Source organism: Plutella xylostella, chromosome 22 (genome assembly GCF_932276165.1).
Source record: "Plutella xylostella chromosome 22, ilPluXylo3.1, whole genome shotgun sequence".
Lineage (NCBI taxonomy): Eukaryota > Metazoa > Arthropoda > Insecta > Lepidoptera > Plutellidae > Plutella > Plutella xylostella.
In genome coordinates this window covers 2446764-2465492 of record NC_064002.1, presented here as the reverse complement: position 1 = coordinate 2465492, position 18729 = coordinate 2446764, and the positions used below count along the sequence as shown (strand labels likewise).

Sequence of the window (18729 nt, the reverse complement as noted above, 5' to 3'; positions counted from 1 at the left end):
AGCCTATTGTTCAGAATTATGTGATTCCTGAGGCACCAGAATCGATACCTGACAAACCAGCCCCTATTCCCGAGCAGCCAAAACCCGCCACCATTATCCCTGAAGCCCCCATGCTGCCTCCATTCACTATGCCAGAATTACCAACTTTCCCCGCTGTGCCAGTAGTTCCCGAGTATGCACCTGAAACTGAAGCTCGTTTTGTAGAAATAGCGCCTGCACCCTGTGCCCAAAACATACCCACAATACCCGAGAAGGCTAAAATGGTAGAAAACCTAATAATCCCCGAGGCTCCTATTTTACCGCCATTCCAAATGCCGACAATGCCTGAGGTTTTCGTTTCTGAATATTCACCAGCTCCCATTGTCCCAAGCGCTGACGAGGAAGTTCAACCGCAGCCGAAAATAGAAGAGAAACCGGCAATGGTCATCCCTGAAGCGCCAATGTTACCGCCGTTTCAAATGCCTGAGATGCCTGTCATGGCCGCCGCGCCACCAGCACCGGAATACGAGGAGCCTAAAATTGCCGCAAGAACTGACTTCGTGATCCCTGAAGCTCCAGTGCTGCCTCCTCTTTCTTTACCGGAAAAGCCAGAGGCCATCCCTGAGTACCGTGATGAGTATAAGCCTATGTCTCCGCTGTTTACGTCATCACCGGCGGCTCCAACATTGTTGGCCCCCGGTGCTCCTGCGCCTATTTATGTGCAGGCCCCCATGCAGATCATCATACCTCAATCTGAAATCGGCAGGATATCCGGAGATGGTGATTGTTTGTACAAATATTTAACTGACCGCATTGTGTCTAGTATTGTAAATTAAATTAAGGATATAGACATAGAGGTATTTACTAACCTACGAATAATATTTAAATCTTAGAAAAAATATGACCAACGGCAAGCCAACGGCTAATACTTGTAAGACTTTCCAGTTTCAGGATGATTTTTTGAAATAAACATCTCTGATTTGTATACAATGTTTTTTATTTATACATAGGTAGGTAACATTATTAAATGATAAGCATTAGATACATATTAAATTATTACGATAATAATTAAAAATATACTTTGTCCCATTTTACAACTAAAATAGGGAAAGTAATGGACAATACGCGATTGATTTCGAAATAAATAAAAATCTATGGATTTACAAGTAACATAATTATGTATGATACATAATGCACTAAAGTCTTGGCTCGAGTGATAACCGCACTGGTTGATCAGGTTTATTGATGAGGTGAGTCTTGATCCCCATTTCTCCACCGCTCCAGCTTAATTTGAACTCGCGAACAATCTAAATAGAAAAAACAAACTTATTTATATTGTTTTAGGAAAACTTACAGCACACAAACAAGCTTATTATCCATCTATCATGAAAAAAAACTGCTTGACTATAAACCATTGGTTTATAAAACACCACGGAAACGAGAATAGATAACTATAACTTAAATTTATTGTCTTCGTATTTTGGCAGGATTAATTAAATTCAGTTAGATAAGGTAGTTATTTCAAAACTCACACGAATCAGTGCTATCGCCATAGTCTGTTCAGCCAGTCTCCTAGCAATGCAGGAGCGAGGTCCGAAGCCAAATGGCAGACTGAGAAAAGGATGCAGAGCCTCATGATGCTCTGAGTTCTTCATCCATCGCTCCGGCTTGAAGCGCAGGGGATCCTTCACGAATTGCGGGAGGCGACATGCCAGCATGTTTTGAGTTACTATGACGGTCTGGAATATATAATAATATATCAACATTAAATTACCTAGTTATTAAGACTGCAGACATAATATTTACATAGGTACCTGATTAGTTGACTTAGGTACAGTTGCCTGCACAGAAACCTGAAGCCTTTTAGAGTGATATGGCTACTAATAGGGCGTCAGGTTTCTTTGCAGCCCACTGTAAATTGGGGTATAATAATATCCTGTCTGGAGTTAGATGAGATTCCATACCTACTTAGAATTGGCTCAGATAACTAAAATCCTTATTATTATGTTGTTAAAACTACACAGCTTACCAAGTAAACTTCTAACTTACCCCTTTAGGCACCAAATATCCTCTCAACGCGATATCCTTTTGCAGCACCCTTCCGACTCCGATAGACACTGGGTTGAGCCTCAAAGCCTCTTTGATACAGCTCCTAGCATACACCGCCTGCGTCAGAACCTCGTTTGTGATTACAGACTCTTTGCTGGGAAGGAGGTTGCTGACCTCCTTGTATAGTGTTTCTTGACAGCCAGGATTGCGTGCCATGTGGTAGAGGATGAAGCTGGTTGAATAGGCGGTCTGAGAAAAAATATTACGATTCCTATATGTATATTTTATGTATACCTACTTATCTCGAAGCAGTGAAATAATTCCACATTAGGTTAACCTGGTTTTGAGTGAATTTATCAATTGTGTTATGTAGAAATCTGGAAATATTCAATAACTAACTAGGAGTGAAGTTGTTTCCAATAATTCCAACTAAGTACCTAGGTGCGTGATTACAATTTAATTAGGTAGGTCATTAAAATTTGGTCACTGCTATTTCTTACTTATATAATACTATTATGGAATAATTAGGTACTTACAAAATATTATATGAAAATATACATGTTACTAATCAACTATATAAATAACAAACCGTATCAATGGAAGCCATGAGGATGTCCACCATCATCCCGGTGATGTCTTTCAGGTCCACACTCGGCAGTCGCAGGAACGATTGCAGCAGTGACACGTTGGATGCATCGGTAGACTCCTTTTCGAAGAACGTTACATTTTTCAACAATATTTTTTCTGCTATTCTGAAACAGTGTAATGTAAGGCATGTAAGGTAATGTTAGGTAGGTAGGTACAAAGAATTACATACGATTAAGATACTTACCTACCTATTTCGATATCGATTTTATGTTTTACTATAGTGACTTGTTATTATTCTGTGACTAGGCTAGCAGAGCGCGCCGGACATACATAGTTAAGAAGCTGATGATACGTCACGCGAGGTAGCCCATTATTAGGGCTCCACTACCCACGTAGCTCAACATAAATAAGGTAAAAGTAATAAGTATTGTACATTATAACGTACTTTTCCAAACACTCCTGAGAGGACATAAGTCGAGCGTACAGCGGTGTTTTGACCAGCTTCCACAGAAAGCCCTTGTCAAGTTTGACGATGCCACTGTTGGAGCCGAAGGCCGCAGCTATGATCCTGCTGCTGCAGGAAGCCTCCAACTGCTCCTCAGCAGAGAAACAGTTGAACCGCTCGTTGAACGCTACTACTCCGATCACTGTGAAATTAAATATTTCCTATGTTATTGTTATTAGTTACCTACTGTTGTATACAAAAATGGACTGGACACCCATGCTTAACGTATTTACCATTCAACAGGGACTATGCTATGGTACTCTCGATACATTGTTCATAAAATTTATCGATGTTAAAATGGTTAAGATTTAATGGAAGCGTAGATATATAGGTACCTACTTACATAGAATTAGGTAGGTAGGTAAGTGTTAGAGTTAATTAAAACGGATCAATACAAATACGCTGCTTAATTTTAAAATGACGTTCTGATTTTAACAGTATCGTAATGACAAGCTATATAAGTTACTACTAACATACCTTCTAAGTTGAACCTGTTCAAAAATGGCAAGAAATCTGGTGATGGGTTTGTATTGTGGCATCTTATCCATTTGACGAATTGTCGTGCGATCTCGTCTGTGGTGCTGATGTGAGATTTAACACTCTTGGGGCTCGTGAAGTTCTTTTGAAACGTGCTTCGTAGTCTCCACCACTCGGTGCCATTGCTGCAATATAACATTTAAATATTGTGTTAAAAAAATAAATGGATGTAGATAGAGGTACACTCTAGGGCATAGGACAACAAAGACTGACAGTGCCACCTGGCAGGGGTATCCTGAAAAGGCATAGAGCATCAGCATTATATTACTGCCCCCACTTTTCACAGTTCCGAGGGTCTTACGAGTATTTAGCCATCAACACGTCAAAGCAAAAACCAACTCACGTAGAAAGCAACCCGCCAGTATTATAGACCGCTGGCTTGCTGAGCCTGTAATGCTTCATGGCCACATGACTGCGTCTCTCAGGCAGCTTGTCTTCGAGCCGGAACACAGTCTCGATGTCCTGGGGGTCCACCACATGCAGCAGATGCAGGTCTGGTTGGAGACTCTCCCGGGTGAGGGGGCCGTAGCGCCGCCAGTTCAACCACGCATTCTTGTCGAGCGCTTCTGCACTGTAGTCCCCTGAAATAATGTTAATCATGGGTTCTCACTTATAATTTAAATTATGGTTTAAACCGCTGATTTTGCTTGCATGACAAATTAATGGTTTCTGAGTGGTTTAACTATCCTATAAATTATATGGAAATGTATGTATATTATATTAACTCCCTTATTCATAGAAAAGTTACAGAACGTTTTAGCTATTGAACTGTTTTGTCCCTCTCTGTCAAAGAACAAATTGTTTATTCACAAAAGTAACTTTTCTATGAATAAGGGGGGTATTTTATTATGAATGGAACTTACTTACATAACAATAACACTTAGAGGAGGATTTAAATACCTATGTTTTGTATCTAGGGAAAGGTAAACATTAACCGAAGGTAGGTACAAGATAATTAGCTAATTACAACACCGCAGACATAATGACACTTACCGATGACAGGTAAATATTTGTGTAAACTACCCACAAAACGATAGCTTTTGGGTCCGGGTATTTCATTGAAACTCATACACGTCGTATTTAGCTTCGGGTCCAACCCACCACCAACACGGGAAGAATTCTCATTACGTTTTTGAAGATTTATAGAAACTAACTGTCGTTTTCTTATTTTAAACACTGACTTATGCATTTTGTTAGAATAGCGCTCAACTGTGGTGATAGTGTGAGCCCGACTGAGGGCACATTATTACCTGTATAAACATATATACAGCTGCTTTGGTATGTATGAGGCTGGCCAGTGACTTGAAACGAGATGCGCATAATGGAGCAAAAAAAAACACCTTGGTGAATTTTTATCTACAATAACTATAACATGCATATAATATCCCCATGGTAGACGACGACGACCAGTTGCTATGTCTGTGTGCCATTATAGGTAAGTACCTACTTATTTAGAGGAAGCAGGATTGGAATTCCCGATTGTTTTTTTCTCTTCGCTCCCGACTAGTTTACCCAATCACCTATCCACTGTGCTATTATAGGTGTGTAGAGTAACATATCCCACTTTAGGTAGGCATAGGCATACCTATTAATAATTAACTAGGTAAGGTAACTGTTTAGTATAAGTACTTAAGTATTTTAAAATACCTAGTAGGTACCTACCTAGAATCTAGAAGTTAGGGCCTAACTATTCAGCCAGTTATTATGTAAGTAGGTAGGTACAGTTACCTATAACTTCAGAAAGTGGTTTGCGCGCCGTCAGTGGATTAATAACTTCCGTTTGAATGTGTTTTTTCAGAAACTGTCAAGGCCATCCCCCTCGTCATCCTAATTCCAATTTTTAGAACCTATAACCTACCTACTAATCCCTTTTGCTTGGAATCTAGAAGTAAATTTAAAAATCGCTAACGACGGCCATTCCTGGCGGTATCTTCGGCCAGTCTGGCGAAAGACAGTCTGGAAAAAATGAAGTATGGAACGCGTACGAAAAATAATGGCGAGCACCGCTCACAGAGTACTATGTACGCTATCATAGACATCTTTGGCTTTTGTCATCTGTCAGTGTCAGTCAGTCAATCGTTTAGATTGAAAATGTTGTTTGCAGATGTAAACAATGGGTTAGGATGACCGGTAAGGAGGATCTGGTTTATGTGCCTATTGAAAAGCTACATCAACTTAAACGAATTTGTGGCAATCATTTTCTACCACAACATTTTAAAAACACAATTGAAAAAAAAAACAATTCTATGTGTGGGACTTACTGCACACACTTTATTTTATAATAAATTAATATAATGATATTTTTTCACTTTTATTTTATTTCAACATTATATCATTATGTCAACGGAAAATCTCGAGTTTATTTTATGGATTACTAGCTGTTCCCGCGCGCTTCGCTTCGCCTTAAAAAGTTTTCTCGTGAGAATTCCGGGATAAAAAGTAGCCTATGTTCTTTCCCAGGGTCTAGACCGTATGCATACCAAATTTCATTCAAATCCGTTCAGTCGTTTTGGCGTGAAAGAGTAACAGACAGACAGACAGACAGACAGACACAGTTACTTTCGCATTTATAATATTAGTTAGGATATATTTGTGTTCAAATAGGAACATAAAATAACGATGAACCGAGACTTAACGTTGGTGTAAGACTAAAATTAAAGTAATACATACACTCGCACTTTTTTTTACTAGGTATCGATAAAAAAATCCATAAGAATCACATCACTATTTCAGCGGGGCTATGTTGGCAGTTTTGTACAGGTAATAAGTTATTATTCTGAGATCTAATGTTAGCACATTATTTTATGCCAACATGAACTTAGCAGCTCCTGCGATTCAGCTGTCAGTGTCAATCTGTCACTGTCAAAATCAGATGTTTTCGATCGCGCGTGTGATGGTGATGTGATTATTTTCTAATTTAATATTTTTCAATAATACCAGAGTTTATCAATACAACCTAACACAATGAACCTAAATAAGTTTCCCCGTTTTTGTTACCGACGACTTTTAAGCAACAGAAGTTCAAACTTCTTTAGATTTAATACATACAGTCAAAGTTCTAATTGCGCTATTCTAGGCATAGAAACATCTTGTGATGATACGGGTTGTGCCATTATAAACCAAGATGGTAAAGTTTTAAGTGATGTTGTCCATTCGCAGAATCTTATACACCTGAGGAATGGTGGTATAATCCCAGACATTGCCCAAGATTTACACAGAGCAAACATAGAACCAGCTATATCAGGAATACTGCAAGAAGCTAACATGACAATGGCAGATATTTCTGCTATTGCTGTCACACTAGAACCAGGACTACCATTGAGTTTAGTTGTGGGAATGAAGTATGCAAAACACTTGGCACGGCGGCACAACAAACCTATCATACCCATCCACCACATGGAAGCACACGCATTGATTACCAGAAAAGACCAAGAAATTCCATTCCCGTTTCTAGTTCTCCTAATATCGGGAGGGCATTGCTTGCTAGCAGTTGCACAAGATGTTGATAAGTTCCTATTACTTGGAGAAAGTATTGATTGTGCTCCTGGCGAAATATTTGACAAAGTGGCAAGGAGAATGAAACTGAAGAATATTCCAGAGTACTCTAAAATGTGTGGAGGACAAGCCATTGAGATGGCTGCACTGAAAGCAACTAATCCTCAGATGTTTAAGTTTCCATTACCCCTTGCAGACTATAAAGATTGTAATTTTAGCTTCAATGGTTTGAAAACATCAGTTTTACTTCAGGTTCATAGAAAAGAAAGAGATCATGAGATTAAAGCTAACAATGTTATACCCGAATTGAATGACCTGTGTGCCGCAATGTTGGCAGCAACATCCAGGCATCTAGTGCATCGGTTGCAGAGAGCTATAGAATTCTGTCACGATAACAATCTTATTCCAGAAACCAATAAAAAGTTAGTTGTCTCTGGTGGAGTAGCTTGTAATAACTATATATTTAATGCTTTAACCATGCTGTGCAGTGAAGCCAATTATAAAATATATAGACCAGAAGCTAAGCTTTGTACAGATAATGGGGTTATGATTGCATGGAACGGCTTAGAAAAGTGGCAAAGGGGTATAGACATAGTGAATGACTTTAAAACATTAGATATAAAGGCTAACAGTAAATTAGGAGTTAGCCTAATAGATAAGGTTAAGGAATCAAAAATACAAACTAAATTGATGAAATTAAATTTATAAATCAAAATCAACTTTTGTTTGTTTTTTTAAGCTCATACCTTTTTAATTAAGTGGACCTTTATAGTATTTTTACAAGTCTTAAATCATAAGTTGTTTTCTTTGAATAAATATTTATTCTATTCTATTCTATTTAGTCCATTGAAATAGGACCTAATTACTTACTTTTTGCCTTGCACCAAAATGAGGAAAGAAGGAAGGAAAACTTGTCTCCGATTTTAAAAAAAGTTAAGGTCAACCGGGGCCAAGTCGCCTACGGGGCTAATGCCTCGAATCCATTTATCTTCCGAACCTCATACTTGAGAACTACTAGAGTCATCTGCTATCTATCTTTGGAACTCAAACTTTTACCACTGACCAATAGATGTCGTATCCGAAGCAATTTTCTTAAGTAATTTGCCATTTTAATTTTTTCACCTCTTTTGGCCACCTCCGGTTTCCTGACACGTTTTTTTGAATCGTTCCAAATGTGTGTTTGTTTAAAAGAATCTATGTTTCCTAACTGTAAATACTGTTAATGTTTTGTTGCTTTACATATTGTTTTGATTATTTTATTGAAATAACGTAAGATTCGGACACAATATGCAATTAAAAATGTATAGGTTTAGCTTATTTTTTGGGGTAAATGCCTCTGGGCTGATGGGGTTATTGCCTCTATTGCGGCGCAATAGCCCCATTTCCAGAGGTTCTAAACATTTTATGTTATGATAAATGTATTTTATACACTCACGAGCAATGAAAAAGTTCCAGAGACATTAGCACCAAATTACTCCTAAACGAAAAATACTAGGATAATGACGCCTTCTGCAATATTGAAGAACATTTAACAGCGTATCAGAATTAACATTCTTAGATTGGTAATCCAACTAAAACGTAAATAATTTGAATATGAATTAAACTAAATGTTTTAAAAAAATTGCGTCATTTGGTGTCGACATTATAAGGTTGTTAACATGGTATATGGAAAATAATCATATAATAGATAATAAATAAAAAATAGTCATATTAACTGAATGATCCCACTTGTTTTTAAAACTTTAAATAGTTTTGTAATGATTTAAATTCAGTCTCTAGAAATGGTATACTCTAAAAATGGTATACTTACTAATTTAAAGTTGTGGTTTGATTGCAAATTATAAAAAATATGCCCTTGTATGCTTTTATACTTTATTTGTATTTGTCATGTAAGTATTTATACTTTTTGAAGTCCAATAAAGTATTCATAAATAAAATGTTGAGCACCCCTGGAATCTTGGATGGGGTAAATGCCACTACAAGAAATTAGGGTGTGTAGGCGCCATAGCCCCGAAAATTTTTGATCAACTAATTCTCCTTAACTAAGCGCAGTATTTAGTTTAAAAGCTAATAATTAGCTACGTTAATAGTAAATCTATACATATATCTACTTAAACTTGTAAAACGCTCTTCCAAGCACACAAAACTAGTGAAAGAGGCATTAGCCCCACTAGGGGTTATTGCGCCTAAAAATCCCATTTTTTGTAGAAACGTCGTTTAAACATAGAAGATATTTAAAATTCTACAAAATTGCATCAACATAATGAAACTAGATCAAAATTTCCTAATATGTATCACAAGTTATAGCTTAATAGGGCGTATAGTAGCGATGTGCCGAGTACAGCTAGACTCGAGTCAGACTCGATGCCTGCCTTGGACTCGTCTACTCGAATACCAAATTATTTTGATTCGAGTACATTAGAATCGAGTCAGGGAGAATCGAGTCCAACTGACTCGAGTCTAGTATTCGAGTTAGATTGACTCGCTCATACTCGATCTCTGTTTACTTAAGCCATGAAGTGACGGTTAATAAGACAAGTTTGAACTTGCAAATTTTTGTTTTGATTACTTTGTTTTTTGTCAGTTAGCTGTTACAGTGAGAAAATTTAATTGTTTAATTATTATTAGTGGTAAAGTGATTAACTTTAGAACAATATGGCGCCGAAAAAAGCGTCAGGTGTATGGAAGTGTTTTGATAAAGTGGACGGCGATAAAATAAAGTGCAAAAACTGTGAGTCCGTATTTAAAGACTTTAAAAATACAACAAATTTGTTAAAGCACCTTAAAAAAACTCATCCTATCATTTACTCCACTCACATTGACAATTCATCCCCCGCTCAGAGTGGTTCCGATTTATTAAGTGAAGTTTCTGGTTCTGGAGGTGCAACGCCACTCAACGCAGACAAGAACCCCAATCTACCCCAGTCGATTGCAGATGGCGAAACACCACCACCTCGAAAACGGCAACTTCAGATGACCTTTCCGTCTAAGCAAGCTATGAAAATGAATAGTAAAAATGTGGATAAAGCGTTAATGAGAATGGTGTGCGTTGATTTTCAACCGCTTCAAGTCGTTGAAAATACAGGTTTCCAAGAGTATACTCGTGCACTTAACCCCAATTACGAGCTACCTTCGCGGAAGATTCTTTCGGAAAAAATTATTCCGGAGCAATATTGTATGGCAAGAAGGGCTACGCAAGAGATGCTTAAAGCAATAGATTACATTTCTTTGACAACAGATTTGTGGACCTCCGATAGCAGCAAAAGTTACATGACCCTAACGATACACTTTGTTCATGACAACAAATTTAAAACTTTAACTTTATCCACCAGAGAAGTTAAAGATGCACATACGTCGGAAAATTTAGCTCGAGAAATGAAAGATATATTGGAAACCGAATGGAATATTCTGGACAAAATAATATGTGTTACAACTGACAACGCGGCTAACATTAAAAAAGCAGTTATTGACATTCTTCAAAAACGTCACCACAGTTGTGCAGCTCATACATTGAACTTGGTGGTTCAAGATACTCTTAAGGACAATGAACTATTAATTCGTATGACGGAAAAGTGCCGAGAAATAGTAACCTATTTCAAAAGAAGCAATAATGCGGCATATAAATTAAAAGAGGTTCAAGAACAAATGCAGCTGGAACCCTTAAAACTAAAACAAGATGTCCAGACGAGATGGAATTCAGTATATTATATGCTCGAACGTCTCGATAAGGTCAAGATACCTCTTTCTGCTGCAATAACTTCATTACCTGGCTGTCCGGATAATCTTAATGCTGAGGAATGGATCGAGGTGCACGAGTGCCTTTCCATTTTAAAACCTGTGGAACAAATGACAAGCATTATATCTGGCGAGCAATATCCAACGTTATCCTGCATCATACCTCTGATTCGCGGCGTACAAGCAGCACTAAGAAATTGCTGTACTAATTCTGAAGTTGCTACCAGGTTGAAGATGAAACTAATGGAGACTTTTGATAGAAGATTTGGCGGCCATGAGATTAACAAAACTGCTGCTAAAGCAACATTCATTGATCCGAGATTTAAGAAAGCAGGTTTTGGCGTCGAGAGAAATGCAGATAATGCACAAAAATTTGTTGTTGACGAATTGATGATGTTGGAACAAACATTGGAATCTCAAGCTCAATTCCAAGTGCCAAGTAGATCTTCACAGCCATCTACTTCACGTCTTGAAGCAGCTTCAACTTCATCGTCAGAATCTCAGCAGAATACTTCAGAGGTGATTGGCCAGAATTTATGGGAGCATCTAGATAAAAGGGTATTGGAATTTTCTAGCATGGAAAACCCCTCAACATCAGCAATTATCAAAGTGAAACAGTATGTAGAGCTACCATATTTGGATAGAAAAGCCGATCCACTAAAATTTTGGGAACTTCGCAAAGTCACCAACAACGGCCTTTATAAAATAGCCTTAAAGTATTTATGCATCCCAGCCACTTCTGTACCATCGGAACGAGTTTTCTCTAAGGCTGGACTTTTATGCAACCAACGCCGTAATAGACTAGAATCTAAAAAGGTTGACCAAATACTTTTTTTGAACAGTTACTTCAAGTAACTTTTATTTTATTGTCTCTGTTTTATTTTGTCTGATAACTACTAATATCTTCCTTAATTAGAATTGTTTTAATATAAATTCATTTAGTAAGGTAGATTACTTAGCCAGATACCTATCTAGGTATAAAAGTGTATGTAGGTATAATTAATAAGTTGATTATTTTCTTAATAAGTAAAATTACTTGCAAACTACACATCTTATAAATTAAGTTTTTTAAAAATATGTTGATCTCAACTCAATTTCTAGTTCCTACTTCCTAATTCCTAAATACCTGCTTAGTAGGTATGTTATGTGTTTTTGTAATGTTTAAAATTTTAATTAAAATAAAAGTTTGATTTGTTATCTATTGTTGTTTCACTATGCTATACATACATGCGGTTTGAAATTTACACCATTTCTAATTTACCTTTTTGTTCTAAAATCTGACTCGAGTATGGGACTAGAGATATGGACTTGAATTTGTAGGCTCGAAGTCCTGGAATCGAGTCCTAGACTCGAGTCAACATTCGAATACCAAACATAGAACTCGAGTACTGGGATCGAATAGCAGAATCGAGTCATGATTCGAATACCGTACAAACCGACTCGAATCAACTCGATCCACCAAAACCGCGACTCGGCACATCACTAGCGTATAGTCTGTTTGTTATGTTCAAATGAATATGAAAGTCAAAGTATTGTGGCGCAATGGCCCCGGTTGACCTTATTAGTGATTTGCTAGTAAATCATAGATGACGTTGTTTACCAGTGTCGTGAGCATAGGATTCGATACTATTTTCGAATCTACACGAAGGGTCAGTTTTACCAAACGCTAAACGTATTTAAATCAAATTTTAAATACATTTTGTACTAACTGACAGATGTATGACAAGCTACTAAATACGTTTTGCGTTTGGAGAAATTCCACCTAACATATGGAAAAAATAAATGTCACTTTTGGAACTAACTTTGCCTTACATTTTGACAGTGACAGTTGACGATACGCAACGTTAACGGAGGATCGAAACTTGTGCTCACGACTCTGGTGTTACAGGCGCGAGCATAGGATTCGATACTATTTTCGAATCTACACGAAGGGTCGCTTTTACAAAACGCGAATCGTATTTAAATCAAATTTTAAATACATTTTGTACCAACTGATAGACGTATGACAGGCTACTAAATACGTTTAGCCAATGATTTCAAAAGGAAGGATACGCCCTTCAGAACATTTTGCTCAAACCTTCTTCATACAAGCAAAATAACTGCCATCTGTCATAATTTGTTGGAACTATGTCAGAGCCGAGCTACTTATCCTGACGACACAACCTTGTACGTGCGTTCATATTTTACCGTCACCGGACAGTAGGTACATAATAATATGAGTGAGTTGCATGCGGACGTCGATACAAGGTTACATCGTGCGGCCATTGTAGACTTTGGTAGTAAAATAATTATCGCTTTAAAATGTGTTTATTTATTAATTAAGGATGATACGATATTCCATATTCCCTTTTGACCTTCGTATCATAGTTTTTGTAGCCTTTCACAACAAAATAGGCATATTTATCACAAGAAACAAAGACTCTTCTCTCCGTCACAGACAACTGTCGACTGAGGACCGTTGGCCCTAAAATGTTTATTTTAGGGCCAACGCGCGGGTGCCATTTTCTTGAGTGGTTTGGCCTGTCCTTACGCAGTAATATATATGTCAATGCGTTTAGCGTTTGGTGAAATTCCACCTAACATGGAAAAAACAAATGCCACTTTTGGAACTGCAAATTTGCCTTACATTTTGACAGTGACATTTGACGATACGCAACGAAAACGGAGGTTTCGAATCCTGTGCTCGGGCAAAAGAGAGCGTTTCATAAAATTAACACGGCAACTTACAGCTGCGTACAAATAGGCCCAACGATGGATATTTATCATCCTAATCCTAACTAATATTATAAATGCGAAAGTAACTGTGTCTGTCTGTCTGTTACTCTTTCACGCCAAAACTACTGAACGGATTTGAATGAAATTTGGTATACATATAGTATAGACCCTGGGAAAGAACATAGGCTACTTTTTATCCCGGAATTCCCACGGGAATTTTTTTAAGGCGAAGCGAAGCTCGCGGGAACAGCTAGTACATAATACAGGGCAGATTGCAGCAACGAAGGTCAACGAAACCCGTTCGTTTGGCCGGTCTGTATGCAGCATGGAAGTAATAAGTACGATTGAATAGCCGAGTTCATGTAGACCATTTCTTTATTGCTCTGTACACAATAAACTGACATATGGGTGACAGATTACAGTCATCACAGACTATTTGTATCAAAAAAAAATGTTAATGCGTTCGTGATTCGTGATCAATTTCTATTAGAAAAACATAAAAATAACATCTCGCACCTATTGCACTTGCCAAATAATGTGCAAGGACGTAACATTATTGCAGTTTGAACTTGTGTGAAGCTGAACACTGAGGCTTGTCTCTATAAAATAATATCATAAACCTTAAAATGGAAATTTTGGAAAGAATCTACCTCAACTTGAAAAGGCAGGTCTCTCCGTACTTGCCGGCATCTGTACAACACTCAGTTGACTTGGTACACAAATCTGTTGGAAATATAAGACTGCCTCCACTGAACAAGGAAAATGTTCTATATTTTTATATGCCAGTGCAAGGTTTGGTCAGTTACACAACCCTGTCTATCACTGTTATGAACCCGCATTTGATGGTGAGGTATGTACCGAGTAACCTATGTGAATGATACTGTATGGAATATAAACCTATTTGCTTGTAGTTCATTTATAAATGTTTTAAATTTTCAGGTTATTTCCTAGAAGAGATATCACAGATGTGTTGTTCCTGTCGGCGGGCGGCGGCGCGGGGCTGTGGCTGTGGGCGCGGCCGCACATGGCCGCCGCGGCGCCCGCCAGACGCTTCTCCTGGGCCTTCCTCGGCGGCACCCTGTGGCCCCTCGGCTCCATCTTCCTATGGGCCATCCTTAGAAGCTCAGTCGGACAAAAACCACTAATCGGCACAGTTCTTGGCATCACCACTGGAGCTATGCTTACCAACATAGCTATGGACTATTTCCGTTATGTGGAACTCATGTTCTGTGGAGAGATTCACCTACCTGACGAGCCCTACAGCCCTAACAGTGATGATGAAAAATATGATATTGATGTTTAGATTTCAGTATACATGCATTGTATTACTCACAATAAGCTTTTGCTATATAAATGTAAATATTGGATGTCTGAGGATTATAAAAGACAAATAAATTGATTTGTTATGGTTAAGGATAAGGTACTTATGTATTGATAACTATTGTGTGAATTCTGAGCTCTGGGTTGTGCTTATCAGTTCATCTGTTCACCATAATTTTGATGAGTTAACATTGAAATATTTTTTGTGGTTGGTTGACCAAGACATTGCTTGGTAAATGAAGATGAACTGATAAATATTGCCCATAATGCAATTTATGATATTATAGGTGTATTAATAGACACTTCTTGTATAAATTTACATGTCTAGTCCTTTCACTGCAGTGCTTGAATAAATATACACTGGTGTTAAATCAATATCTTTTTACTTACAAGTCCAGTCATAGTTGTAGAACCTATGACTCTTAAGGGCTCCCGCACACGGGCCACGGGCCACAACCACAAAACGCCGCCACTGGCATATATCCTGTAATTTTCATACATTTTATATGGACTTTCCGCACACGGTTGGCGCCGGTGGCGGCCACACGCTACAAATAGTCGCAGCTTGCTTCTTTGTACCGGCCACTACAGTCGTCGAAATATAATAGGCCCGTTTGGACAGCTCGAAAATGTATGGGATGACAGCTGCTGGTGTCAAATCTAAATCATAAAAAATCTAAACAATACTTAGGTAGGTACCTAAGTATAGTGCCACAAACTTATCTGTTCCGGTGAGAGCTCACGTAAATGTCTAATATTTCTTGATTCTATAAGATTTTAAGTTAGCCTGTAGTGGTAATTCACCCTTTCGGTTTTAATAAATCCATCTAATCTATATCAATATATAATTCATAGGTAAGTTATGAGATATGGATCAATTTAGTTCGCTCTCACCGGAACAGATAAGTTTGTGGCACTGTACTTAACTTTTGGTGCTTCAAAAGTTCTTCTTTCTTTCAGATGTTAAAATATAAAACAGATTATGTGTCTTTTTATGAATTTCATCAAGTAAATCAAGAGTAAATAGCAAATTTGTGTAGCTGTCCAAACGGGCCTATTATATTTCGACGACTGTAAACACAGACACAAAAAGCCGCCACACGCCACTCGCGCCGATTCCGCGCCCCCCTCTCCCTTGCTTCAGTTAACCTGAAGTCAACGGGACGCACGCACGTAGTCTGTGGTTCATATACCTACCTAGATAGATGAATATGGATATAGAATTATTTATATCAGAGATACAATCCCGTCCTGCGATTTGGGATTCAAAAAGTGATAGTTATAGTAATAGAGGAGAGAAAGTTAAGGCCTGGGAAGAAATCTGCGAATTGTTTGTAGGAGATTTTTCGAATAAAACTGCCAAAGAAAAGAACATTGCAGGTAAGTTTAATAAAATAATATAAAATCATATATTTATATTCTATTTTCTTGCCACGGTATTGCTCCTTCATTCATAAAATAATCTTTTAAAATAAAATATCTTTGCAGTAGACGCTCGTGTTCGTGTAGGGCGTGCAAAACCGGTTAACCGGTTTTGAGAGCTCATAACAAAAAAAAACAGTGTGCTATCCGATTTACAAATTGTTTTATTTTTAGAGTTTATGGGTTCAACTTTTAATGTATGTAAAAATATCTAAAAATACCCTGTAGTCCCGCTGTCCCCGTAATTCTTGTCCCCAATAAACGGGGACAACAGTACTTTCAGAAAATAAATAAAATCAGGCCCGTTGTCCCCGTTGGACGTGAGCTCCTGAAACGTGAGCACTTAATGAAAAAATAAAAAATCATCCGTGAATCCGTGAAAAAAATAAAAAATCAACGAGCATCCAGTTTCTAGATACCTGAAATATAACTAAGTATATTTAAAAAAAATATATATTAAAAATTAAAATTACTTATAGTGCCACAAACTTATCTGTTCCGGTGACAGCTCACGTAAATGTGTAATATTTCTTCATTCTATAAGATTTTAAGTTTGCCAGTAGTGGTAATTCGCTCTTGTGGTTTTAATTAACCCATCTAATCTATATTAATATATAATTCATTAGTAAATAATGAGATATGGATCAATTTAGTTTGCTCTCACCGGAACAGATAAGTTTGTGGCACTGTAACTATGTATTTTTGTTGTTACAGTAACTAAATTACAGAGGAAGTGGAAGAGTCTTCGTGACAGTTTTAATAGAGAAAATGCAAAAAACAAGAACGTTGCGAGTGGTTCGGCAGCAACAAGCAGTAAACAGTACATTTATTTCAATCATCTATCTTTCTTGAATACCTTAAAAGAAGTGAGACCGCCTACCGATGTTACTAATGCAACTAATGCTGCGGAAACATCTCGCCCGAAAATAAACAGAAACTATAATATAAAAAGGGCCGACAAATCAGAAGATGAAATACTCAGAACACTTTCGGAAAATTTAAAACGCAAACATGATCAAATAAGCGACCAAGATGACCCCGATAAGCAATTTCTGATGTCGCTGCTTCCACATGTAAAAAAAATTGACGAAAATTGTAAACTAGACTTTCAATCCGAAATATTACAGTTAATTAGAAAGTACACACATAATCAAAATTATGACGTATTTTTATCAAAAGTAGCGCAATTAAACCTTCTTCGTCAGAGTCCATTATGATACTAAACGCAAGTAGGAGTACGCAAGGGTTAAAAAAAGGAGCAGCCACCGACCACAAGTGTCGACCACCGGCCAAGTAGCTGTCGCGCGCTTCAGCTACCTTTGTAGCCGCTTCTAGCTTCTCGTGGCGGCGTTTGTGGCTGTGGCGAGCGGCTCGTCTGCGGCGACCCTAAGTCAAGATCTGATGCTTAGTCAACCCTCTACATATCATTTGAGGTTTAACAATATATTTTTATTGTGGTTTTCCACAAGTAAGTATATTATTATGAAACAGGAGTTAGTGTTTACCACATAATAATATTCATCATCTTCACGGTAAGAACCAACACTTCAGCGTGAAATTTTAGTCTGGTCAACGCTTTTCACATAATAGAGAAAGAGCCAATGAAGTAAGAGATGTGTCTTAGAACCAGCTAATGAGTAGTCATAAACTATGACGAAACTCATTTGCAGCTGCCGCTTCACGGGCTCGTTATCGACGTAGATAAAAACGTCACCATATCGCAATTCGCCATAAAAACGGCGTTGTGATAGGAGGAACGGCGGAGAGTTACCGACGTCGATAACAGACCCGTGCCGCGGCCGCTGGTTGCGTATTGTTGGGGCCATAGGCATCAAGGGTCAAGGAACTCTGAGGGTACACTTGCAAACAGCTGACAGACAGGTACACAGATGATTGTAACTCCCTCCCACCTTCCCTATCCTAAAAGGAAACTGCAGGTAGATGAACACTAGCTGTCATCTGCCACCTCAACGACTGACCCTCGTCCACTTCTACCACCGCCGCGATTAGAGTCGGTCGACGCACCTTACGCTCCCGTCACTCAATCCGCGATAGAAGCACAATCCGCCGCGTACTACAACACACGTAGCTCTACGCCGCGCACCGGTACACCAGCACATCAACCTGGAGAAGAACGGGTGGAAAATCGAAGAGGTCAAACGCATTTGATCAGCCGGACAACCGTTCCTGCCAGGTCAGTTTCTTTCCTTTGAACTTCCCCCTTGCTCCTCCATTTCATGGTCCTTCGAGCCGGATTCCCTATTTTCAGTCCATCCCGGTTTATTTACAACCATCTGTCTAAACTTCACAACTGAAACTGAAGTCTTCAGTCAGCTGTTTGTGCGTGTCATCGTTACGTCACGTTGTTCTGTTCTCTTGGTGTC

The 18729-nt window shown here is 38.2% G+C and overlaps 4 protein-coding genes across 4 annotated transcripts; 3 read left to right on the top strand and 1 right to left on the bottom strand.

Annotated features, from left to right (window-relative positions):
- Positions 1-958: 958 nt before the first annotated feature.
- Positions 959-4896, bottom strand: LOC105389853 (cytochrome P450 302a1, mitochondrial). The gene is made up of 8 exons (XM_048629247.1): positions 4652-4896; positions 4002-4239; positions 3599-3783; positions 3062-3263; positions 2618-2780; positions 2029-2277; positions 1512-1718; positions 959-1286 (listed from the first exon to the last, which is right to left on the bottom strand). The coding sequence occupies exons 1-8, from the start codon at positions 4845-4847 to the stop codon at positions 1176-1178; spliced, it is 1551 nt and encodes a 516-aa protein (XP_048485204.1). The 5' UTR covers positions 4848-4896; the 3' UTR covers positions 959-1175.
- Positions 4897-6513: 1617 nt separating this feature from the next.
- On the top strand, positions 6514-7872 carry LOC105398800 (tRNA N6-adenosine threonylcarbamoyltransferase, mitochondrial). Its single transcript, XM_038105696.2, has one exon. The coding sequence runs from the start codon at positions 6623-6625 to the stop codon at positions 7859-7861; it is 1239 nt and encodes a 412-aa protein (XP_037961624.2). The 5' UTR covers positions 6514-6622; the 3' UTR covers positions 7862-7872.
- A 6165-nt stretch (positions 7873-14037) lies between these two features.
- LOC105398761 lies at positions 14038-15294 on the top strand. The gene is made up of 2 exons (XM_011570983.3): positions 14038-14453; positions 14543-15294. The coding sequence occupies exons 1-2, from the start codon at positions 14230-14232 to the stop codon at positions 14904-14906; spliced, it is 588 nt and encodes a 195-aa protein (XP_011569285.3). The 5' UTR covers positions 14038-14229; the 3' UTR covers positions 14907-15294.
- A 767-nt stretch (positions 15295-16061) lies between these two features.
- Positions 16062-17569, top strand: LOC105398760. Its single transcript, XM_011570982.3, has 2 exons — positions 16062-16303; positions 17060-17569. Exons 1-2 carry the CDS (start codon positions 16129-16131, stop codon positions 17560-17562), a joined length of 678 nt encoding a protein of 225 aa, XP_011569284.3. The 5' UTR covers positions 16062-16128; the 3' UTR covers positions 17563-17569.
- The last annotated feature ends 1160 nt before the right edge of the window (positions 17570-18729 follow it).